Source organism: Eucalyptus grandis, chromosome 2 (genome assembly GCF_016545825.1).
Source record: "Eucalyptus grandis isolate ANBG69807.140 chromosome 2, ASM1654582v1, whole genome shotgun sequence".
Lineage (NCBI taxonomy): Eukaryota > Viridiplantae > Streptophyta > Magnoliopsida > Myrtales > Myrtaceae > Eucalyptus > Eucalyptus grandis.
In genome coordinates, this window is record NC_052613.1 from 388,638 (window position 1) to 413,343 (window position 24,706).

The 24,706-nt window shown below is 42.9% G+C and overlaps 3 protein-coding genes, 1 long non-coding RNA gene and 1 other non-coding gene across 5 annotated transcripts; 4 read left to right on the forward strand and 1 right to left on the reverse strand.

Moving 5' to 3' along the window:
• The first annotated feature begins 2,748 nt into the window (after positions 1 to 2,748).
• LOC104416827 (nuclear transcription factor Y subunit C-1) lies at positions 2,749 to 7,362 on the forward strand. Its single transcript, XM_010028173.3, has 2 exons — positions 2,749 to 3,710; positions 7,148 to 7,362. The coding sequence occupies exons 1-2, from the start codon at positions 3,082 to 3,084 to the stop codon at positions 7,149 to 7,151; spliced, it is 633 nt and encodes a 210-aa protein (XP_010026475.2). The 5' UTR covers positions 2,749 to 3,081; the 3' UTR covers positions 7,152 to 7,362.
• Positions 7,363 to 11,201: 3,839 nt separating this feature from the next.
• Positions 11,202 to 11,952, forward strand: LOC120290199. Its single transcript, XR_005548045.1, has 2 exons — positions 11,202 to 11,270; positions 11,665 to 11,952. It is a non-coding gene; the product is annotated as an uncharacterized LOC120290199 (long non-coding RNA).
• A 2,686-nt stretch (positions 11,953 to 14,638) lies between these two features.
• LOC104416847 (protein transport protein Sec61 subunit gamma) lies at positions 14,639 to 18,091 on the forward strand. Its single transcript, XM_039305914.1, has 3 exons — positions 14,639 to 14,864; positions 14,963 to 15,081; positions 17,851 to 18,091. Exons 1-2 carry the CDS (start codon positions 14,771 to 14,773, stop codon positions 15,076 to 15,078), a joined length of 210 nt encoding a protein of 69 aa, XP_039161848.1. The 5' UTR covers positions 14,639 to 14,770; the 3' UTR covers positions 15,079 to 15,081; positions 17,851 to 18,091.
• A 1,488-nt stretch (positions 18,092 to 19,579) lies between these two features.
• Positions 19,580 to 22,174, forward strand: LOC104416854 (acetolactate synthase, chloroplastic). Its single transcript, XM_010028198.3, is given in 4 exon segments — positions 19,580 to 19,934; positions 19,937 to 20,017; positions 20,020 to 20,186; positions 20,383 to 22,174. Coding segments are annotated over 4 exon segments (1,977 nt in total). The 5' UTR covers positions 19,580 to 19,633; the 3' UTR covers positions 21,811 to 22,174.
• Positions 22,175 to 23,210: 1,036 nt separating this feature from the next.
• TRNAL-AAG lies at positions 23,211 to 23,291 on the reverse strand. The gene has a single exon. It is a non-coding gene; the product is annotated as a tRNA-Leu (tRNA).
• Positions 23,292 to 24,706: the final 1,415 nt, after the last annotated feature.

A 24,706-nucleotide genomic window follows, 5' to 3' on the forward strand; every position in this document is an offset into this window, starting at 1 on the left:
TTGTTTGCCGATTTACATGTTCCTTTACATGTATATAGATGCATTAAAGGAGCAAATCTGGCATTTTAGAATAATTACAAATGTGTATCTAGAGTATTTGCTGATATATTAATTTGACATTAAGTCATTTTGACTTTACAAAGGAGGTATTACATAAGGAAAGAAGAATTGACCATATCTAGAGCAGATATAGACCAAACCCCTAAGAGATGGAATGCTTCCACACTTGCAATTGTAAGAGTGTGGCTGATGTCAATTGCGCTGTAGCCCCTCCTCCTTCTATCAAGATGTCATTTTGGACACAGTGCAGTACTTGCCAAATAAAGTTTGAATACTTAGTAAACAAGCAACTTCCTTGCCGTGGTCCCAACTACCTTAAACCTGATGTTGCTATTGAGATTCCCTCTCCACCAATAGATGGCAATGATTCATCTAATTGAAAGTTTTTCTTTATGATAGAACAAGAAACAATGTGTATGCCTCAAGTTGGAGGGCAGACTTGTGCCCCTGTGCTAGTTCGATAGGATTCTCTGGTATTCACTTGCCGCATACGCTCACTCCTTCATATGGCACATTAACCAAATTTGCGATTGATAATAGAGCACCTGCACCCCTCATCATATTCTCCTCTCTTAGGCATGTTTGTGCTTATAGTTTGGCATCAGAAATTGGGCCATAAAGAAGTAGCTACAGTCAGAGAGAAGCCCTCAAAGATGATTCACATGTCTAAGAAAGATCCTAATGATTCAGTTGGCATGTCTTCTGATGTCAATTCTCTAGAAATTGTTGGGATTACCAAAAGGCTGGTTGGTGAAGGCAGTATAAATAAGAGGGTCATAAATGATGTCAGCCTTGCAGCATTTGCAGTAGAGGAGCTTGTAGAGGAAATTTTTCTGGATCTCAAAAAGTCCGACGGAGAATAAGAGAAGGGTTAATTTTGATGTGATTAATCAACTCAACAATCTGAGGGATCTATCTCAGATAAAAAGAAGGAAGATGGTGATACATAAGGTAAAGAAGAAACTTTTAAGAAGCTTAATGAGTGGAGTAGTGAGAAAGAAACTGCGGATAGACTAAGTTGTTCGCAAGAAAATGTCAAGGAGAAGTATGGCAACGAGCACCAAGCTCATGTAAACGGTGCAAACACTGCTGTAGTTCTGCATAAGAAGCCTGTGGATAGTAAAGATAAAGTTCCAATCAAAAATGCTTCCCATGCCACTTTTGATGTTGAACTTGAAGCGAAGATCCTCATCCCCGAGCAACTGCATGATGCAAAATTAGATTTTCATGATTTTGACAATAATCGGATAGAGGTTTCGCTAGTTGATAATCAAGTCAAGGCTACTTACAATGATGATAATGGGATGCCCCGTTACTATGCTCTGATACACGATGCCATATCATCGAAACAACTCAATGCACCCGTTGGCTTAGTTCTAAAAGTATCCAAGAGCTGGGCCCCATTTGTTGGGTTAGATCTGGCTTTGCCAAGACTCAATTCATCAAAGTTTGTGCTTGAAGACTGTTTCAAAAGAGACAAATTGCTTAGATTCTCTCATTAGGTCCCAACTCATTTGCTTACAAGTCGAGATGGTGCAAATGCTCCTATCGAATGTTGGGAGTTTGATCCCGCATCCATACCTTTGGAGCTTCTTCAGGTGGTAACACAAGTTCTGTCGATACAATCAGGGATTGCTTGTGTGCGGATATTGGAAAGTTAAAGGAAATAGAACTCACAGAAATTGGCAAAGGAATTGATGGACAAGAAATTGATGCTAAGAGGGACGAGGAGGCCAATGTTGCGATCAAGGGGATGAAAGCGTAGCTGTTATACGGATGCAGGCTTTAGTCGTGCTTTTGCATGGTTCTGGACCATAGCAGCTGGTTTGATTACATAGATCAACATGTAGTTTTTGGATTGAGGAGAGATGGAGAAGGAGAAGAAGGAAAGCACCGGGACGGTACAATTCAGACCAAGTCTTCTATTCAGCTGTCGTTCATATAGCCGTCTCACATCCATAGTTAGCGGTAAATCTGCGGATTCGGTAGGTAATTATGGATTAATAGAGATTCTCAATATAGGTCAAGGTCAAAGATCATCAAAGGACTAATCTCAGCATTATAAGGTAACTTTGCGCACAATCTGATTTTCTTTACTAGGATTGGCTCAGTAGTCGCTTTTTTGACGAATATGTCCTATCCTCCTCATTAAAGCTGTCCTAAAGATACAAGAATTCCAAAGTTGACCAAATCTGTATGATCCAGCTGAAACTTTTCTTTACATTTTTACAATCAGATGTACAATATCTTCATTATGAGAGTGATAAGTTTCTCCATTACTTTGTCGAGTAATGAAAATTCTGTGTTTTTGTTGAGACTACTCACAATTTAATCAAGATTTGGAGTTCTAAACAATAGGAATTTGATCGATAGAATCTTGGGCCAATTTCCAAATTTTAAAAAGAATGTAAAACATCTAGATAGTTTCAAAAACATTAGTGAACATTTCCATAATGTTTGTATCGACAAAATGATAAAAGGGTAGGAAAGACATTGGGGCATATTCTCTTATACTCTTTGATTTGTGAACTATGCGATCAAGACAACATGACTTGACCAAATCACACGATGAATGAACCATATGAAAAGCACAAAGAAAAAAGAGAGGAAAAGCTAGGCTAAAGCCGTACGGAGATATTGTAAAATTATGCTCTAGCCTAGGCTAGGACCAAACTATATGCCAAAAACAGCATGGCCGCATCCGCATTCCGGAAGACGCCGTGATCATGCTTTATTGCACCTCGCGAAATGCGAATGGGAGGAACCGATTCTTGTCTCCCTCTTGGTTTCGAACTTTGGTATCATATATAAAAATCACAACTTTGGCCGCTGCGCTTGCGGCTAAAATCCTATCTGCGCCCTCCAATTCCGATCCATCCATTCTCTTCCGGCCCGACCCTCCTCCCCTTTCGTCCTCCCTCGCGCATTCTCCGGTCCAAGGAGCCACCTTGGCGAATCTTTCCTCGGACCCATCAAGCGATTAGCGGAAAAGTCGAGGACTTTGCGGTCGCCGGCGGCGGGATGGACCCGAACCAGCAGCCCCAGCAGCCGCCGCCGCCGTACCTGCCGCCGCAGCCGGGGCCGCCGTACAACCACCTGATGCAGCAGCAGCAGCAGCAGCTGCAGATGTTCTGGTTGTACCAGCGGCAGGAGATCGAGCAGGTGAACGACTTCAAGAACCACCAGCTCCCGCTGGCCCGCATCAAGAAGATCATGAAGGCCGACGAGGACGTCCGCATGATCTCCGCCGAGGCCCCCATCCTCTTCGCCAAGGCCTGCGAGCTCTTCATCCTCGAGCTCACCATCCGATCCTGGCTCCACGCCGAGGAGAACAAGCGCCGCACCCTCCAGAAGAACGACATTGCCGCCGCCATCACCCGGACCGACATTTTCGATTTCTTGGTCGACATCGTGCCCCGCGACGAGATCAAGGAGGAGGCCATGGGCGGCGCCCTCGGCGCCCCCGTCGTGGGCCCCCCCGCCAGCGGCGTGCCCTACTACTACCCACCGATGGGCCAGCCGGCCGCCCCGGGTGCGGTTTATATGCAGCAACAGCCGCCGCCTCCGCCTTCTCAGGCGTGGCAGAGCGTGTGGCAGAATTCGGCCGCCGATGATGGCTCCTACGGCCAGGGCAATCCTGATGGGCAAGGGTAATGTTGGTCCCCCTCGCAATTGGGCTGTAGTTTTTTCTATCTTATTTTCAAACTGACCGTAACAGTGTATGCTGCCAATGTGTCTACAGAATTTTCGGACTGTATCTTCTCGTGTGTTTTCCTTTAGATGCGTCTTTACTGTAAGAATGTATTTTGAGGGAATGTTTCCTACTTGTGGATGCTGATTAGGTACGGTATAGCTTTACTGATTTTGCCAGAGCTGAACTTAGACTGTTTCTGCGGAAACAGTTTGGCAGCTTGTTAGATGGTTTGTTCGCAATTTCTGTTGCTTACTTTGGGAAGCCATTCTCGTCCTTTTCATGTGCTCAATTGCAAGAGCCTGGTCTAAACTCGCAGCACGATGTGTATAAATTGTTAGACTCGCGTGTAAATTCTTGTCAGACTAGGTTCGGTTAAGCTCTGGCCTTTGGTGCATCAACTTTGTAGAGGAGCCTTGCTGAGATGCGTAATGGCTGCTAGAATGACCTAATTACCTTTCGTCTCCTAATTGTGAGAACATATAACCGAGCCAAGGAAAGTGATGAGAAATCTTCTTGAAGTTTTCTGTTTGACAGACATAACATGTTGATCTTTATCTTCCTTCTAATCTGACCTTGTATTCCTTTTGGCTCTATGAGGAGATGGTTAGGTTTTCTTTTTACTTGTTTCAAAGACTCTTAAAAGCAGAATATTTTGAAGCTGTTTCAGAATAAGTTATCCTCGGCATGAGGGAAAACAACATACTTGGAATAAAAGTAGGAAGATGACTTTCAATATTTATTGGGCAGATTAATTCCTGATTTAGCTTGAAATGAAAAACAGATTCTATTACTAGCACATTCACCAAGCTGGGCTTCTTTGTGAGAATTTTCTGTAGGCCTTTTCGAGTCTTTATTCAGTTCTGTCATGCATGTTTATTGACTGTGTCCAATATTGGAGGTTAAAAAAGGGTTTCTGTAGTTCTTTTAATAGGTACTTTGGAGTTTATGACTTATTTTGAGATCAAAGTCATTGGCTAATGTAGTAGACTACAGCTTTGCAACCTTTTAGTGTGCCTGTAAAGACTCTCAGCTCCCTTTACTGCAATTAGCTTGCGGTGGCACTGTATCTCTTGCAGAATATTTTTGCAGTGTGATGCAAGAGAATGTTGTCTAGGATAAATGTAACTGGTAACAGAGACAAGTGGACATCTCTGTAGGGACTAGAGAGCAGAGAGAATGTTGGGTGGTGTGACGTCTATTGCTTTTACTGTTCGTCTTTCATTTTTATGCTAGATAGTGATTTTCAAGTGGCAAAGAAGGAACTTGTCACGACTTTTTGCAACATCGCTGGTTGTGTAGTCTCCTAGTTGTTTGGTTTCTCACTTTGCAACTTGTTACACTGTCATGATGCCCACCAAATACTGGCATTTCTGTCTGCACTAAATAGTAGAGGCTTCTGAATTTAGTTTTCTTCTCAGCATAAGCAATCTATCTTGTAATGGTATTTTTGTTCCAGAGCATGTGATGCCTTTTTGAACAAGACCTTCCAGTCCTTTTGTTTTAGCCGTTTTCCTTGCCTTGCAACTCAAAAAATAAAATTGTGGAAAAGTTTTGAAAGATTAATCACTAAAGAAAGTCAGCACCAGTTTTGGGTAGACAGTCTGGCTCTTTTTCTCTTTTGCATTTCCTGATGACGTTGTGACGTCGATCTCGTTTGAGGCTTTTCGGCAGAGACTTGTAGCTTGTATTCCTATCCTCTAACTTGCTGTGCAAACATAAAGCTGAAAAAGTGGGAACATTTTACTTGGTTTTGTGTGGTCAACTGGACAAATATTATGTGGAGGCTGAGTGTCGACATTGTCTTTTCCTATTCTCTCCATGTACTTACATTTTGTTGAACTAGCATCTTTGAAAGAGTGCCCTTTTCTTCATTTGTCGTTATATTAGATGCAGTAGTACATCTTTCGTTATTTGATTGACTCAAGACCCAGCAAATCTTAGGTTTGCATCTTTCCTGTGATCCACCCGCTGTTACTTATCTCCAAGAAAGACAGTTCTTGTGCCATTGTATAACATGCTTCAAGTTGGACATACTCTCCAATCTCTGGATGTTATCAGTATAGGAGTTTTCCACAAATCAAAGAGAACCAAAAAACTGAATGAAACCTATTGAAATGGACTGGTGTGTGTGGACCGATGTATCTAACAGCACCATAGCCTAGTGGTGGTTCAATTACACCATGTCTCAAGTGGTTCTGAGGTATGATTCCACCTTTTCCTGTCCCTTTACTGTCTATCAGATAGATTACTGCTAATATGTCATTCCTTATCTCAGTCGTACCATTCTCCACCTTTTCCTGTCCCTTTACTGTCTATCATATAGATTACTGCTAATATGTCATTCCTTATCTCGGTCGTACCATTCTCCAATCTCTGGATGATACCACTAGGTGGGTTCCAAAAAGTGTCAAGGAAAACCAGAGCCTAAATCAAACTGATTGAACAAAATTTAGGTAGAATCTGATCAAATCAAAGATCATCTGGGTTTGACGCACATATATTGGCTTCAGATAGGTTCAGCCCAAGGTCAATAAGAAATGAGATGAACTGGACTGACCTGTATGGGTTTTCACTTTGCTCTGGTATGCATAATATTGTGTTAATCTATATCTCCAGTTTTTCGAGTTCTGCTTAGGTGTGTATGCCTATTCGGGTCAAAAAACTCAGTTTGGGTCAGCCTGGTTTCTTGTGAGACAGACCGGCCCAGTCTTATCCCTAATTTCAGAAACAATTGTATGGTGATTTTCATTCTGTGCTCGCTTGTAATTCTTCTTTTATGTGGTGGTCTTTCTGCATTCAGCTGATGGAAAGGCTGCTCACCTGTTGAATTTGTAGGATTAACTGAAGCTTATATCTCCTTTCTGAGAACGTTTGTTTTTAGCTAGGAAGTATGAAGCATAACATATTCTCCAGAGTGCCACTCAAAGCTACTCGCAAAATCATTCTAGGAGAGTAATTTAAGTGATTTGGATCTGTGGTGGGGAAGTCCGAAATATTTGTCGTATTATTTCGTCTTAGCGAGGACTCTTCAGGGTAATAATCCAGCGGATGACTCGCCTATAGAGAACCTTTCAAAATAAAAAGCATGAGCTGATTGCCTGATTCTGCTTTGTAATTTCCTACACTACTATCCTTGTTTGGCCCCAACTACATCCAGAACAAGAGTTTGCCGTGGAGTAATATTAACTGCAGGAAGGATAATGTTTTGTCATTGTGCACTATGAGACCTTTTGAAGTTTTAGGCTGGGTTCTTTCTCTGTTAATGCACATCTATATTCTTTGCAACCAAATACTTTTTCCAAGCGTATCTTTGACTATATGCTGTAACATGTACTTTCTCTTGATTTAATCAAAGCTGAGAAGAAATTGACTTCTTTCATGTTTGTGGTGCAGTTGACGAAAGCTACTGGAAGATGTTAATATGCTCCGCAGCTTTCTGGAAGGTGGATGAGCTTTGCTGATATTTTTTAGGATTACTTGTTGAACTGTGTACTGATGCTCATGACTAGTGGATTTAAGCGTGCGACTCTGTTGACAAAATATGTGGATGACTGACTCCGTGTAGTGACAATATTGATGCTATGACATGCCTTACTGTTCCGCATTTCTTTACTTAAGCTTCGGTTGTTAGCAGCCTTGACTAGGAACAGATTCCCTGAAAACCTACACTCATGCCTACGAGCTAACTCTTGTTTGGAGTCACTGCCCAGGTATCAAAAACTGGGTTCTGATTGTTGGTGTTGTAGTTTTGGTTGGTAAGATAATGATCTGTCGTAGCTGTGGTCCTGCATGTGTTTGATTAATGGCATTTTAGGGCATGCATGGTAACTTTCTATTACTCTCGATTTCTATTCTTTTGTTTCCCAAAAGAAAAAAGGAACAAAAATCTGTTGATAGTGCCAACTTAATTTTCTATTCTAGAAAAGTGGTTGGGAATAGATTTGGAGCGGGAAAATAAATATAAAAAAAGTAGCTTCTTGTTCCCGGAAATAATTTTTAAAAATAAGTTTTTTTTTTTTTTTCTATATATATATATATATATATATATATATATATATTTTTGTTCTTCTTCCTTGTTGTGGCCACCATCAGCCGCTTGCCAACCATCAACCACCTTCTACCACCCATGACATGCGACCGTCAGTGACTACTGGCAACGGTTGCTGTCGCCTATAAGTAGAGGTGGCAACATGGGTCATTTTGCATCCATATTTTTCACAAATGGGTCAAATGTGGGTTATGAAGTTGTAATGAGCCATAACCCACAACTTTGTAACCCACATTCAACCCATTTTAAGTTTAGTTTTATATGGGTCGAAAATGGGTTACACGTTTTAACTCATTTTCAACCCATTTTTAAAACCAAAAGATATGGACTTCCTCAGCCGCTGACCTTTGACCTTCACCTTCGTCAGTCGCTGACCCATTTTCAACCCACCTCTGCCGCTCGCCTCCGAGCCGCCTCCGCCACTCACCGTCGCGGCTCGCCTCCAAGTCGCCTCCGCCACTCACTGTCGCTACCTGCCTCTGAGTCACCTCCGCCACCCGCCTTTGAGGCTCACTTTTGCCACTCCCTTGAAGGTCAATGAGCTTTGTTGCGACCTCGATCTCCTCCGCCACTCGCCGTCGCGGCTCGCCTCCAAGTCGCCTCCGCCACTCACTGCCGCTACTTGCCTCTGAGTCACCTCCGCCACCCGCCTTTGAGGCTCACTTTCGCCGCTCCCTTGAAGGTCAATGAGCTTTGTTGCGACCCAATCTCGCCGCCCTCAAAATGTCCAAGGAGGAGAAAGGTCAGGTTTGAGGGTACTTTGATCACGAGTTTCCTCACGAGATCATGAGCTCTCCAAGCTCGTACCCGCGCATTTAAGTATTTAACAACCTAAAAAATATACAGGAGTCGCCACTAGCCTCATTTTAGGGGTCGGCTAGAAACCCAATCGAGAGTCGGGATTGTTCCATCGATTCCTACGTAACCAGATATGTAGGTTCGGGGACTTGAGTTACACTAATATTGCTATTAGCGTCTTTCAGTACCTAAATAGCTAGAAACCTAATCGAGGGTCGGGAGTGTTCCCTCGATTCCTACATAACCAGATATGTAGGTTCGGGGACTTAGGTCACACTAATATTGCTATTAGCGCCTTTCGATACCTAAATAGCTAGAAACCCAATTGAGGGTCGGGAGTGTTCCCGAACCTACATATCTGGTACGTAAACAATATGCTGTGTTTTTCCTAACATGTCCATGCAATTTTTTTTTTTTTTTTTACATTTTCGGGATCATCAATTTCTAGACTAAATGACCATGTATGTATGGTGGATTACTTTCATTGTATTCTATTCCTAAAAAATATAAAGGAAAATAATCAACAATATTGAAAGTGCAAGAAATGAAGTAAACACTCAAGGAAAAAATAATAAACATAATCATGCAATCCTAAAGAATATAAAAGAGAAAACAATCGGAAAAGGAAAAAAACCCGCAACTCGTCGGGTTTTATACCATGCATAGAACCCGAGACTTATGTCGGAAAAAATGAATGGTATATGATAATGGTCGGAATGGACATCACCTTCACGCCTTCTCTATCTTCAGGGTCCTAATCTACTAATCTAATAAACAAGGATCTCTTGCCTCATCTTATATGATTAAGACAATACATAGAAATCATTATTATAATGAATAGACATAGGCATCAGACATGAACATGAATCTAGCAAATTCAAGTCACAAACAGGACAAAATATAAGGCATGTTTAAAATTTCGTAAAATCACCTAGACAATATACAAAAATGTGAAACTTGCACATGATATAAGGTTGAATGTGAAAAAAGTTTGGGTAACCCTAAATCAGAATGTAAAGAAGTCCCACAAGTCATTAACATTGCAAAGTGACTTGGAACTAAGAATGTCATGCTTGACAAATTTCAATTGCAATTAGCCAAATGAATGGATGATATTCTCATTAAACGAGATTCAAATATGATATGCCCTAAATATGTCTAGAAAACACCAAGCATCAAGTATGCTCTTAAGGAACTTGATTGAAGACATTTTCATAAAAACGCAATCAATTAAAATCACAGCAGGGATTGCACAAAACATGGATGATATTTATTGAAATGAAGACATAAAGAAATTCTATGAAAGTCCAAGTATATAGAAGGAAATGTCCTGACTATCTATTATGAGACATCGAAGTCTTACTTTGTTCACAAAAGTCTATATGAAAATAGAAAAGAAACAGAGCAAAAAAATCCAACATTATAGATTGCAATAACTCAAACGTGACTTTATGGAAGTCATTGACCTTGCTAATGATGACCATTTGATTCTACTTATACCTTTTTAGAAAGCTTATGAGATTTCTAAGGACTCTCATGAAAGATTCAACTCCAGCAAAGCATGTTTACTAGCTCAAATTTGAACACACGCATCAGGTCTCAAACAAGATAGATTACGGATTGAACTTTGAACATGTGAAAACCATATCAAATGAAATTCAATCAGGGCATTCTATAGCTCATTGGAAAGATATCTGAACCATCTTCGACTTTCATGCAAACTTCGAACACAGACAACCATAGCAACCAGCTCATATCAAGGCATTTGCACAGAAGGTCATTCAGAACACATAACACAATAAACAACACAGGTTCAGTAACAATGGCACAATGAGTGGTATCTGATCTATATACCTGGTAAATCAACTTCTAAGAAATGTTTCATATCAACACGTTTTCAGATCTAACACCTCAAAATACTTCACGTACAACAAAACGATTAACTCAAGCTATGGAACGGGACTGAAGCCATGTTCTCATCTAACATTCTAAAATCAGTATTAAAATCAGAGAACCATCACAAGTCATCTAGTTACAGCTCAGATCTTTAAGTGAATTACACTTGGAGTACGTGAACGTGATTCTTCTACACATCTCATTGCAACAGAGCAGGAACCGATCGGTTTCGGAAACCGGATCCCCTAGCAAGCTCTTCGCCGAATAGAGGAAACACCTCCGATCGTGCACCGACGGAGGAAAACCCTAGCCTTCGACGAGAATTTTGAGAGCGAGAGAACGCTCCATCGAGAGAGCTCTTCAAGAGAGAGAGAGAGTTCATGATCCAGAGAGCCGAGAGAGAATCAGCGTTCGAGCATTTGAGAGAGAGAGAGAGAGCGAGAGAGAGCGAGCCCGCGGGAGAGCCTGAAAGAGAGAATTGATCGTGAAAAAAAATCCCCTCCTCGCACGAGCGTTTCCCCTTTTCATTTTGTTTTTTTTCTCTTTTTTTTGTTCGTTTTTTTTTCTTTTCTTTTTTTTTTTTGCAAAATATTTATTTAAAGTGTCCGACGAAAATTTCGGGTGTCAACAAGCTTCATCACCCACCTCCGCCGCTCGCCTCCGCGAGTCGCCCACGAAATCGGAGGTGTCCGGGCCGACACCCCACGGTTCGGCCTCCAAGGCATCAAGAGCGAGATCGTCGGATCTCACTCTCTCGAATCCGCCTACCAATCGGTAACCCTTTTTTTTCTCCCTTTCCGTTTGCGGTTCTGCTATTTTGGATCAACATGTTTTCTGCGAATTGCTTGGATAAAGAGGGAAACTTGGGGCTTGTCGGGTTCTTATGGGCATGGGAAGTGAAAATTGGTGAATTGGGCTTGGTGCTCGTTGTAGGTTAGACGCAGGGAGAATTTCTCCTCAATTGCTACGTTTATCTGTCTCTGATATACTACCTGTAACATTTTCTGGATTCTTTTCAACTGAATCCTTTTATCCTGGAACTTTTGAGCGTTGGGTGAGTCAGACATCTCAACATGTAAAACCCACGTAACATAGCTTATGCAAAACAATGTTTTGAACATATCTGCTGAGCATATTTGGATGCCCGTTCTATTCTTCTTGTTACTAGGTCTGCAGAAAGATTGATGGTTGTCCAGATTGGACTAGCGTTCTGGAACGTGTATCTGAAGGTGTTGGTGTCTGCTACATGCACGGAGATGGTTATGCCCCTGTCCAGTAGTCCAGATACAAGCATGATTCCTACGTATGATTTTAATTTTCCTGCTTTCCAAGAGGAGTGCTAGACTGATTTCAAAGTCAATCCAAGACCAAGGTGGATAACAACTGAATTTGGTGGGAAAGTAAGACATCGCTGCGATATGTATTTATTTATTTTATATTGAAGGTTTGCAGCATGGCAAACTTGCATGTGTAGCTTCTTGGGTCATATTCCATCCAGTTCTGTGTCCTTTTTAGCATTTCTTAAGCAGCATGGCATTCCCATCAATTTTCTGTCCCCTTCCATTTTCTCCGTTCAGTGTTCCCTTATTTCGTTAATAAGGCTGAAGCTGAAGTTGACTTACATAGCAAGAGATCCAATTTAGTCACATACAATTAGCAGGAAGCAATGGAAGAAGCTGCTGAAGATTTTAATCTGCCTAAGCCAAAAAAAGACATGTTGAAAATCATCCTTATCACCATCTAAGTGCATAGATTTCCTAGGTAAATCACGTGATCATTTCTTTAGGCGTTAGCAGTGGAGGCGTGTTGTGCAATGAGCCTTGTTAGGATCCAAACATCTGATGCCTCAGATTTATACAAAGGAGAAAGGGGAAACTCCATTCATTAAGATCCAAATATCTTATGACTTTAAATAAGAGAAGCATGTGCATAGTCTAATTCTTTATAAATATTTCAATTTATAGGTTTTTTCAAAAAAATTATTTTATTTACTATTTTTTTAATTTAATTTGTTTTTATCCAATTAGCATATAGCTTAAAGTGAGCACAATTTTTTTTAGAATATTAGTAAGTTTTAGCAATATGGGTCGGGTCGGGTATTGGTCGAGTCGGGTATGGGTCATTATATTTACATTACAAGAATATGGGTTAAAACGAGTTAAATGGGTCAACCCATTTTCGACCCGACCCATACCCGACCCGATCCACCCATTTGCCACCTCTACCTATAGTCCCATCGGCCGCCACCCATAGCCCATCAGCCAATGACCACCATCGTCTACTGGCAACCTACCATTGCAAACCGCCACACAACCGCCGCCTGTTGTTGCAGTCGCTACTAACTATTGCCGTAGGACCACTGCCCACAGCTCACCAGCCACCATCCCCTCCCGCAGTCAGTGGGCTGTGGGCGGCAATCTTGCGGCGGCGGTCGGTGGTTGTGTAACGGGCATACAACAATCGTGTGGCTGTTGTGTGACGGTGGTTGAAGGTTTTTCTGTGGGTGTGTGGCGGTCATGCGGCAGCGGTTGGCAATCATGCATCGAGCGTGCAATTGTCGTGCGGCAATTGTGTGGTGGTAGTTGGCGATCGGCGGTCTATGAGTAAGAAGAAAAATAAATAAATACAAAAATTTATAAATTTTTACCAAACGCATTTTTATTCTTTTTAATTCCAAGAATATGAATAATTACCAAACACCTTATTTTACTCAAAAATTGTTCCCGAAGTAAAAATATAAAAAAAAAACTATTTCTGAAAATAAATAATTCTCCAAAATAAAAACGTTGACATGTGCACCATTAACCTCATGCAATAGGATATGCAAAATACTCGGTAGGTTTAAAGTGCACAAATCAAGCCTCTCGCAATGAAGCTACTTTTCAATCCTTGTCGTGTTTTCGTTTTCATGACATTTGAAGAACTCTTAGTTTACTTAATTTGGAGTTTTGATTGAAGAAGTGAAATGAAGTTCATTTGGTCCAAGGCTACTCTGTATCCCTCCAATGACAATCTCTTTGTTAGGGATAACTCTCTTATGCAAATTTGGTAATTGACAGGTGTATAGAAATATTGCTCATGTTTTACTTAATAAAAAAAGAAGAATATAGGTTTCGGAAGATGACATGACTTTGGGTACATTTCATCATGGGGTGCTAAAGATGTTGACACTTGTATGTAGAATTTATTAGTAATTTCTGAAACAAAAATCTTGATCCTATTTTCGCAAACGAAAACTTGTAAATATTTAAATCCGTCCAAAGATGAATGTGTAGAGATTTTCTTATATTGATATATGGATGTTTATGGGATCTGTTGCCACCGTAAGAATGGAGGCATGCATTCGCGCCATTGCAGTGTTCACAAAATTAATTCTAAATACACATGTCACTCATATAATAATGAATGCATAATTGCATTAGTATATTATCACACCAATAGTAAACATAATATGATCCTCTTGACATATGTACACGACTTTTTAGACTGAAATTGTACATAGAATAGTTTTACTCTTTTGCTTCCACATTTCGCCAAAGGATGTCCTATCTTTGCAAGATTTTGTAACAACTTGACCCGTTTTGCATAAACCAAACATCAAACTCATAAAAAGAATACTAAGAAAGATTGGACAGTGGTCATTTAGAAGTGGGCATTACTTGTGAATCACGTCTTAACATCTCTATTGTTTTATGAGGAATATTGACTATCGCAAAATAATACCGACTCTATTGACCAGACTTGTCAAGTCCCCCAAAGGGATATCCATGATAAGCGGCGACATCTCTATAAAATAATCATTTGCATGATTAGGTTTTAGGACCGAAAACTATGGACACAACAATCAGCCCGTTTTACGCGGACCAAGCTTAGGACTAGAAGTGATGGTGTTGTATGACCCATAAATCACTTTGTGCCATTAGATGTTTGATTTAGAGCTTACCCAATTCAACCCAAGGCCAACGGTAGCTTGGGAGAGCACTTATGGGCTCTCATGTGGACCATGAGCTCTTGCCTGGACTTGGATCCATCATGGGTCGGGTCTCGCACCGTACCCGAAAAATGTCCACCCGACCACCCGACCCGTATGGGGTGGAGACCGGGTAAAAGCACTGACCATTTGACCAGATCGACGCGGCATCATTCAACAGTCCAACTTGAAGTCCCGTCAAACGCGTCTGCCCTGCATCTCTCTCTCTCTCTCTCTTGCATCTCTCTCTCCATCCCTCTCTCTCTCTCTCTCTCGCTCTCGCTAGCTCGCCGGGAACGGAAGAATGGACGCCGTGGATTCGGTGGTCGACCCTCTCCGGGACTTCGCCAAGGACAGCCTCTGCCTCGTCAAGCGTTGCCACAAGCCCGACCGCAAAGGTGACCGCTTCTCGTTCGCGCATTTAAAATGCATTCTTGCCCTGTCGTCTCCTGGACTTTCTTGATCGATCGGTTTCGGTTCCGTCTTTCCCCTGCAGAGTTCACCAAGGTCGCCTTTCGCACCGCCATTGGATTCGTGGTCATGGGTTTTGTTGGGTTCTTCGTGAAGCTCATCTTCATCCCCATCAACAACATCATCGTCGGGTCCGGTTAGGAGGTATTGCATGCCCTGCTTCTTGTTTTGTGTGTGTGTGTGTGTGTGTTTTTCTTGCTTTTGTAGATCTCCCAATGCCCGACCCCGGCTCTTTGTTATCGGGTTGTCTTCTGTCTAGATTCTCTATCTCAAAGGTAGATCTGGTGCCCTTCTGTTGTTCTTATGAAAGAAAGGTGCTTCCTTTGGCTAGCGCGGAGGCTCTTTCTGAAGGTGCATCTAGTTCTTTAGGGTGACGGATTCATCACTTGAAATTGCTGTGGATTTTTATCCTGTCGTCTGTAAAGATCTGCATATTGTTCGAAGTGGCCACCTACAGACGAATTATTTTAAATTTAAAACGTATCAGTAGGCCTGGCCTACGAGTCTATTCGAACTATCAACGAATTCCTAGAATTTTAGGTGGGATGGGGATTGTAATTCTTTCTACTTCTCGAGGTGTAATGACAGACTGAGAGGCTCGACTAGAAGGAATCGGCAGAGAAATTTTGTGTTATATATTGTAATCTTTCTGTTCCGATACCCGAATTGGATCCATAATTTTCCTATTTGTCCTCTGAAGAGTCATCCAAATATTATTTTGGTCTTGGATTAGTGATCCATTTTGATATCTTTTTGGAGGAATATGAATAGGGAAGTGAAGATAGGCTCATTACATTAAAAAAAAAAAAAAAAAAGATATGGGAATTTTACATAAGTAATTGAGCGTGAGAGCCAAATGAATTGAAAGATTCATGTTTGGTTTGGGAGGGGATTATGGAAGTTTTGAAATGAATGGAAAGATAATCTACTTTCGTTAAGCGATTTATTAGATAATCGAAAACAGAGGATCTTGAATACTATTTGAAATTCAGAAGAATTATGCGGCAGGGCCATTGAACAGCTGGAAAAAGCCCAGGCCCGTTTATGGAAAGTGGAAATGGAAGCAGAGCAGTTTTGAGTGAATGGATGCAAGGATGGGAATTTATGATAAGAAAAGACAATTTCTATTTCTAATAAATATGGAAAAAAAAAATGTAGAACCTAGAAAAGAAAGAAAAAATTATAGGAATTACTAGTCTTAGAATCAAGTTGGACAAAAATAGAAGGCCCACAGGTCATGAACTTCTTTTCCCGGAGAAGAAGCAATGACGGTATCTGGGGAATAAGCATCAGCTAACTCTGTGCCAGCAGCCGCGGTAATAGCAAGCGTTATCCGGAATGATTGGGTGTCTGTGTGTGGCGTGACGCTATCACTAATTCAGAGCGAACCTTTGTGATGGGAGAGATGGAAAGGTGCTGATTGATTGGACATGCATTCATTATTGAGAGTCTATCAGAAGGATTCAGTTGCAGATTGTAAATAGATCGATTTTAGTTTCAGGGGCCCTCTTTCAGTTACCTCTCTTCGGCTTTGCAAAGCCATTGTGGTAATTGGGGTTTTATTTTAAATCAAACTTATTATATTACCGTTTTTCTGTTGTTTTTAACCTCCTTGAAACTACTGTTCAATCCATGAAGTTACCAAACACATGCTTTTTAGTGGTGGCAGAATTTTTCTAGGTGAAGTTCTCACTTTTAGTGATTCTTAACACAGCAGACATGCTATTCGTAGTCCTAGGTGTATACAAATAAATGTATACTCTGCCCTATAGAAAGCATGATGGCCCTTTTGTGTATCTTTTGTCGTGATACTGGAAAAGATCTAGCCTTGTGGAAATGCCAGAGTCATTGATGCTAATCCTTTTCTGCACCATTGTGAGTTTCTTTTTCACTGAATCCATGGCAGTGTCCCAATTAGATATCAAATTAAGTTTCCCAACTGATGTTTCGTATGGGTTCCACATGTATCTGATTATAATTGAATTCAATGCGAAACTTGAAAGCTTTTTACTTCTCCTAGTAAGATCAATAACGAGTAAATCTATTAACCTACCTATTCAATGCATCTTCAGAAATGTCCACTCTGTAGTAGCGTGCTCTGAGAAGGGAGATGATTTTATTTAGTTATTTGCCAAGTGGATTGTGTTTTGAATTTCTGTAGCCATTGGGAGGTTTTCTGGTGCATAGATGTACTCCACTATAATTGACTGATAACCTGGTTTTCTTAGAGATCATTATTGATGGTTAATTTGATTTCAAGTATGATATTCTTTAAGTTGAATATATGAGTTTCCTTTCAAGAGAACTGGAAACTGAAACGAACAGCTCTCTTTGCTTATAAATTGGATGATGCTTTTCTGCAGTGGCTTCCCAATTGTTGGATGGGTCATTTAGGATGACACCATATCCGTTGAGTATATAATCAGTGTTTGGTCGATAGTCATGAGCAGTTCTAATTCTTGGTGGTTACCTAAGAAAATATGATGATATGAACATTGTATCTCACTTTCAGCAACGTAAATCTTTTTTTTTTAAATGCAGAAGCTTTTAAGGGGATTATTCGGTGGCTTTTATCCCTATTCAGCCGATACCTTTTATTCTATATGGTGTCGGATACGTGCTGAGTATGTACACTGCTCATATAGGAGAGGTGCTGAGTATGTGCACTGCTCATATAGGAGAGACGCTTTATGACTGTTTTCTTTTGGCGAATGGTGTCGGATAGGTGCTTAGTATGTGCACTGCTCATATAGGAGAGACGCTTTATGACTGTTTTCGTTTGGCGAAAGACTCGCATTGCTTGCATAATCTCTGGTTTCTCATACTGAAAGCATAGGTGGTCGGGTCACCGGCATCAGAATTGTCTATCTTCTGTCTTTTTGATCGGAAAAACTTTATAATTATTGGCTGCAGGCGGACCTCATAAGAAAGAAAGATGGCGATATCTGCAGAAGTACAAGTCGGGAGCAATTTTGGTTTCTTTCCGGGGTAGCATGTTAACAATGGATAGTGTAATGGTTTAAACTTCTAGGAACTGTGTCACCTACGTGTTGAGAAAAAAAAACACGTTTCATGTTTCGGTCGCTGCTTACATTTCTATTAATCGGTGAGTACTTTTTAAGAAGGTTGCGGTTTATCTCCACAATTCGATCCAGGGGACTTGCAGACTAAGTAGCACCGACCAATGAAACACGGACATATTGCCGGAGCTTCCGTGTCATGTTCGTGTCGTGTCTGTCTCTTCTCTTCACCATGCGATCGCACGCGAGGGTCCCATGAATCCTCGCCCGTTCAACGTCAGGAGATCATTGAATTATATCACCCCACCCCACTTGCTCCCCCACCCCCTCGGTTTCCTTCCCTACCCCCAAAAAGCACCCGTCATATCTCTGATTTTCTCTCCCCCAACCCCACGCCAACCCTCTCTCCGCCTCCGGTTTTTTTTTTTTTTGGCAAAGATAAAAATATATATCGAGCTTTGGTCAACTGTACAAAATTCGGCGCTAATAAAAATTTACACTCTAAATGCTAAAAACATAAAGAGTGAAAGGGAACGAAAGTAAAAGCCACAAGGCATCAACAAGAAGACAACAAAGCTAACACCAACGCCTCAGATTTCTTTCTATCGTCCCGTGTTAAGAAAAGTTGATCACGAGTTAAAAAATTCAACACGTGTTGATCGCGTGTCCGAACGTATCCGAACGTGTCGGATATGTTGACACATGTCAGACACAACATGGAAGCTTTGACAAGGTGTCCATGCTTCGTAGCTTGCAGAGCATCCTAATTTGAGTGACATGGATGAGTGAGTGCGAGCATTCTGGCGCTGGTCCTGGGTGAAAAGTAGTGGACTTTAGTAACGTTGATAAAGCCATTTTAGCTCTCTGTCCACTTGTAAGAAGCTCGAAGTTTGCTTCCCTCATACAAGTTTCGAGACCCTTTACTTTTTGACAGTTAAAACCCAAATTTGGGACCTTGGTGAGTGATGATATTATTATTATTATTGCAAAAAGATGTGATTCCGCACGGAACTTGGCATCTCTCGCACCATTTCTCGATGGCCTTTAAAGTAACAAATGAACTCCGCGGCCGAACAATGCAGCCCCAAAACATTTGGTTTCTATTTTGGGTCGAAGGCCCCTAAACATTTTAAAAGTGGAAACTTTATTTGGGATTTGGATAGACAGGGGCTGCTGCTACGGTTGTTGGTGCAGACTCGAATGATAAGAACAGAACCAAAATGTGGGGAGGGAGTAGACCCGAACGACAGAGATTGAGATGACGAGGAGGCCAAGACTTTCCATGCAATCCCCCTGTCCAAACCGAGCGAAAGACGACATTGGTTTCTTGCTATTTTAATCACAAATATGGAGAACCCATTTGCCCCTCCACCGATCTCCTCCTCTCCCCCGATTATCCCTTTGTTTCGTCTATTTCTTTTAGCAAAACCTCGATGCCTTTGCACAAATCCTACTAGGGACCAACGGAAAAAGACAAAGGGAGGGAGGGAGGGAGGGACACATAATTAGCAGTTACCAAACACAAAATGTAGGGGCAATTCCGTAATTACCGGCGACGGCGACAGCAACGTGCGCAGGGACAGGAAATTTAAAGGAGGACCGAATGGTCACCATTCGCCGCCTCCTCCACCTCGTCCTCTGTCTCCCTCCCCCGGAAGAGCAGCTCCACAAGAACAATGGCGGCCGCCGCAGCCACCACCCTCTCCGCCGCCATCTCCTCCTCCTCCGCCGCCTTCCTCTCCTCTAAAAATCTCCCCTTTCTCCCAAAGTTCTCTCCTTTCCCCTCCAAACCCACCGCCCGGCCCTCCCCTGCAGCCCTCCTCATCTCCAGTTCCCTCGGCCACGCCTCCAAAGCCGCCGCCGCCGCCGCCGTCGCCGCTCCCCCCTCCCCCGAGACCGAGGCCTTCGTCTCACGATTCGGCCCCGACGAGCCCCGCAAGGGGAGCGACGTCCTCGTGGAGGCCCTGGAGCGGCAGGGGTGACCAACGTCTTCGCCTACCCCGGCGGCGCCTCCATGGAGATCCACCAGGCCCTCACCCGCTCCGCCATCATCAAGAACGTCCTCCCCGCCACGAGCAGGGCGGCATTTTCGCCGCCGAGGGGTACGCCCGCGCCTCCGGCCGCCCTGGCGTCTGCATCGCCACCTCCGGCCCCGGGGCCACCAACCTCGTCAGCGGCCTCGCCGACGCCATGCTCGACAGCATCCCCATTGTCGCCATCACGGGCCAGGTTCCGTCGATGACCCGTGCTTTGTTTGCTGCTGTTCTAGTCGTACCTATCTGCACTGTTTCATTTGATAGCTTTAGTCCATTAGCTCGTACCTTTGAGATCTGGACTTATAGGGTGCAAAGCTTTGAAACTACGGCTTTTCAGTTTCATTCATTGCCCACCGTTTTGACGAAAGAATTAAAAATTCAATCTTTAGGTGCCGCGAAGAATGATTGGCACGGATGCGTTTCAAGAGACCCCTATTGTCGAGGTCACCCGGTCCATAACGAAGCACAACTATCTGGTTCTTGATGTGGAAGATATACCGATGATCGTCAGCGAGGCATTCTATCTGGCGACTTCAGGGAGGCCAGGTCCGGTTCTCATTGATGTACCTAAGGATATACAACAGCAGCTTGTGGTTCCAAAGTGGGACATGCCTGTGAGGTTGCCAGGATACATGTCGAGGTTGCCTAAGCCGCCTCAGGAGGCGCACCTGGAACAGATTGTGAGGTTGATTGCCGAATCAAAGAAGCCAGTCTTGTATGTGGGCGGTGGGTGTTTGAATTCGAGCGAGGAGTTGATCAGGTTTGTAGAACTTACAGGGATCCCTGTGGCGAGTACTTTGATGGGGCTAGGGTCGTTCCCATGCACGGATGATTTGTCGCTACATATGCTTGGGATGCATGGGACTGTATATGCAAACTATGCAGTGGACAAAAGTGATCTGTTGCTCGCCTTTGGAGTTCGGTTTGATGATCGTGTGACGGGCAAGCTGGAAGCTTTTGCTAGCCGAGCTAAGATCGTTCACATTGATATCGACTCAGCTGAGATCGGAAAGAACAAGCAACCTCACATATCTGTTTGTGGGGATGTGAAATTGGCCCTGCAAGGGATTAACAGGTTGTTAGAAGGGACAGCATCAAAGCTTAAATTTGACTTTTCTGCTTGGCGGGTGGAGCTTGATGAGCAGAAACATAAGTACCCATTAAGTTTCAAGACATTCGGGGATGCCATACCTCCTCAGTACGCGATTCAGGTTCTTGATGAGTTGACCAATGGAAATGCAATCATAAGTACAGGTGTCGGGCAGCATCAAATGTGGGCTGCACAGTTTTACAATTATAGGAGGCCTCGGCAGTGGTTGACGTCCGGAGGATTAGGGGCTATGGGTTTTGGGTTGCCAGCTGCTATTGGAGCTGCTGTTGCAAAGCCTGATGCCATTGTTGTGGACATTGATGGAGATGGGAGCTTTATCATGAATGTCCAGGAGTTGGCTACTATCAGAGTGGAGAACCTTCCTGTTAAAATTCTTCTATTGAACAATCAACACCTGGGCATGGTTGTCCAATGGGAGGATCGCTTCTACAAGGCCAATAGGGCACACACTTACCTAGGAGATCCGTCGAGAGAGTCTGAGATATTCCCAGACATGTTGAAGTTTGCTGAAGCTTGTGGAATACCTGGTGCTCGGGTGACCAAGAAAGCAGATGTTAGAGCTGCAATTCAGACAATGCTGGATACTCCTGGGCCATACTTGCTAGAAGTGATTTTTCCCCATCAAGAGCACGTCTTGCCTATGATTCCAAGTGGTGGGGCTTTTAAAGATGTGATAGTCGAGGGTGATGGACGATCAGCATACTGATCTCCTGAATGATCTTGTATGTTGCTGTGGCCTTATCATGAGAGTTGAGGCACTTCCTTCCCTTTTAATTTTTAACTTGTGCTAATGCATGGGAAGATCTTTAGTTGTTTTACTTGTAATGGCACGAAGTAGTTTGTAGTTAGGTAATATCAGAGCTTGTGAAGGTTGATTTAGTTATCATCAACGGTTCGCTGAGAATAAATTGCGGTTTAGTGATGGTGTTCCATCTTTGATGGTGAAGATCTCATAATATTATGTCTTGTTTATGTTGAATTTGTTCTGGTTTAAATCTTGTAGTTACAGCCTGGTACGGTAATGTTGAAGTGACGATTTCGTACCAAGATGAATGCCTCATTAGTTGCAATCGGAGTTGGGTTACATGTTATTGGATGTTTTATGTGTGGCATGAGTGCACTGCAGCTTCTTTAGTTTCCTTTTGAAAGTCGAGTCACTGCTTGCATTGCTTCCATCAGGGCTTTGCATTCTATTGATACTTCCATTGCCCTTGGTGGAAAATTGGGACAGAACTCCAAGGGTGATTAGTTTGCTCATCGAGAATGGACATCTTTACTTGGGTGCGTGAAATATCTTCGTTTATGACAACCGAATGTGTTAAACCTTTAAATGGGTTGTTCTGGTGATGATTTACCTACTCCTACTCTCATGCTACTGATGTTCTGCAAGTGGTAGATTGATGGGCAAGTGTTCTTCCAATGCTTTTAATTCTCTCCTTGTAATACTAGTTTGGAAAGTACACTATGTGTCATTCACTTTTTCAGGTATGGTCGTGCATGCTTTGTTCAATTTCCGAGTTGATAAGAATCGGGACACAAGCTCAGGGTCCTTGCGCTTGCTGGGATCGCACGAGTGGGTTGTCCTTCACGGTTGGCGTGAGTGCAGGGTTTGAGCACTTTGAAGTAGGTCTGCTTCAAGATTTTGAGTTGAAGTTTCAGGAGTCGTCATTTTCGTTTTAAATGCTAGGATGGGGAAGAGGGATGTACAATGCAGTCCATTGCCAATCGAATCCCAGTTTCGAAAACTGGTGCCGTCTGTCGTTCCTCAACCAGAATGATCTCTTCTCATGTCTAACGATCTCTCCAGATAACTCGAGTCAGTGATATTGTTGAGTTTTAACTCAAAAGACGATGTGGAGGATACATACTCAAAACACTCAAAACAGAAATCTTTACGAAGAAGATTAGACCCGACAACGTGGAGGATGCAAACATCAAACCCAAAACAGAAATCTTCTGAAAAAAGAAGAGGTCCGCAAAAGATTTTTTATGATTGATAAATTGAGGATCAGAAGTCTGGATGAATGAATTTGAGTAAAAGCATTGTAAAGAATGATTTCTTTTCTCTTCTGGACAAAATGAAGAAGAGAAGGACAGAGGAGGAGGTGTGGAGAGTGGGATTTGAACCCACGCCCTTTCGGACCAGAACCTTAATCTGGCGCCTTAGACCAACTCGGCCATCTCCACGTGTATGAAGCTAAAAACCAGAAGACATACTACTAATCGTTAAACAGATGACATTCTGCCAACCACGTGCAGTGGTTGACATCCGAAGGATTAGGGGCTATGGGTTTTGGGTTGCCAGCTGCGATTGGAGCTGCTGTTGCAAAACCTGATGCCATTGTTGTGGACATTGATGGAGATGGGAGCTTTATCATGAATGTCCAGGAGTTGGCTACTATCAGAGTGGAGAACCTTCCGGTTAAAATTCTTCTATTGAACAATCAACACCTGGGCATGGTTGTCCAATGGGAGGATCGCTTCTACAAGGCCAATAGGGCACACACTTACCTAGGAGATCCGTCGAGAGAGTCTGAGATATTCCCAGACATGTTGAAGTTTGCTGAAGCTTGTGGAATACCTGGTGCTCGGGTGACCAAGAAAGCAGATGTTAGAGCTGCAATTCAGACAATGCTGGATACTCCTGGGCCATACTTGCTAGAAGTGATTGTTCCCCATCAAGAGCACGTCTTGCCTATGATTCCAAGTGGTGGGGCTTTTAAAGATGTGATAGTCGAGGGTGATGGACGATCAACGGGAAAAGTACAAAAAAAGTCCTAAACCTATTGTATTAGTACCAATTCAATCATAAACCTTTTAATATTGGTACCAATTTAGTCCATCCAGCCAATTTTAGCCGGCCGGCACTGACGTGGACGTCTGCCGATGATCGGACGTTGACGTGACAATTTTTATGATTTTTTAATGATTTTTTTTGAAATTTTTATTATTTCTTTTTTCTTTTCGTCTTCTTCCTGGAGGTGACCAGTGAGCCTCCGGTGAGGCTCACTAGCCATTGGGTGAGGGCCGCAAAGCCCTTGCCTGCCACCAGCGAGGGTTGCAGCCCTCGCCCGGCCTCTCCTAGGGCCGCCGGCAAGGCAGCTTCGCTTGGATTTGGGCAAGGCCAGCCTTGCCCGTGGTTGGGGAGGCTAGCCTTGCTTGCAGTTGGCGAGGCCATGGCGGCCATCGCCAGGGTGGAGGTGAGGGCCGCGAAGCCCTCGCCAACGGTTGTCGAGGGTCGCGGCCCTCACTCGGCCTCACCTAGGGTTGCCTCGCTCGCGGCTTAGCCCAGATCTGGGCGAGGCCAGCCTGCGCCATCGGAGCAGCGAGGGCCGCGACCCTCACCGACGGCTCGCCGACCACCTCTAGGAAGAAGACAAAAAGAAAAAAAAAAATTCGAAAAAAAAAATCATAAAAATTACCACGTCAGTGTCTGGTCACTGGCCAACGTCCACATCAACACCGGCCGGCCAAAATTGGCCAGATAAACTGAATTGGTATCAATATTGAAAGGTTTATGATTGAATTGGTCCAATTGAAAATTTAGGACTAAATTGGTAACAATGTAATAGGTTTATGACTTTTTTTGTACTTTTCCCGAC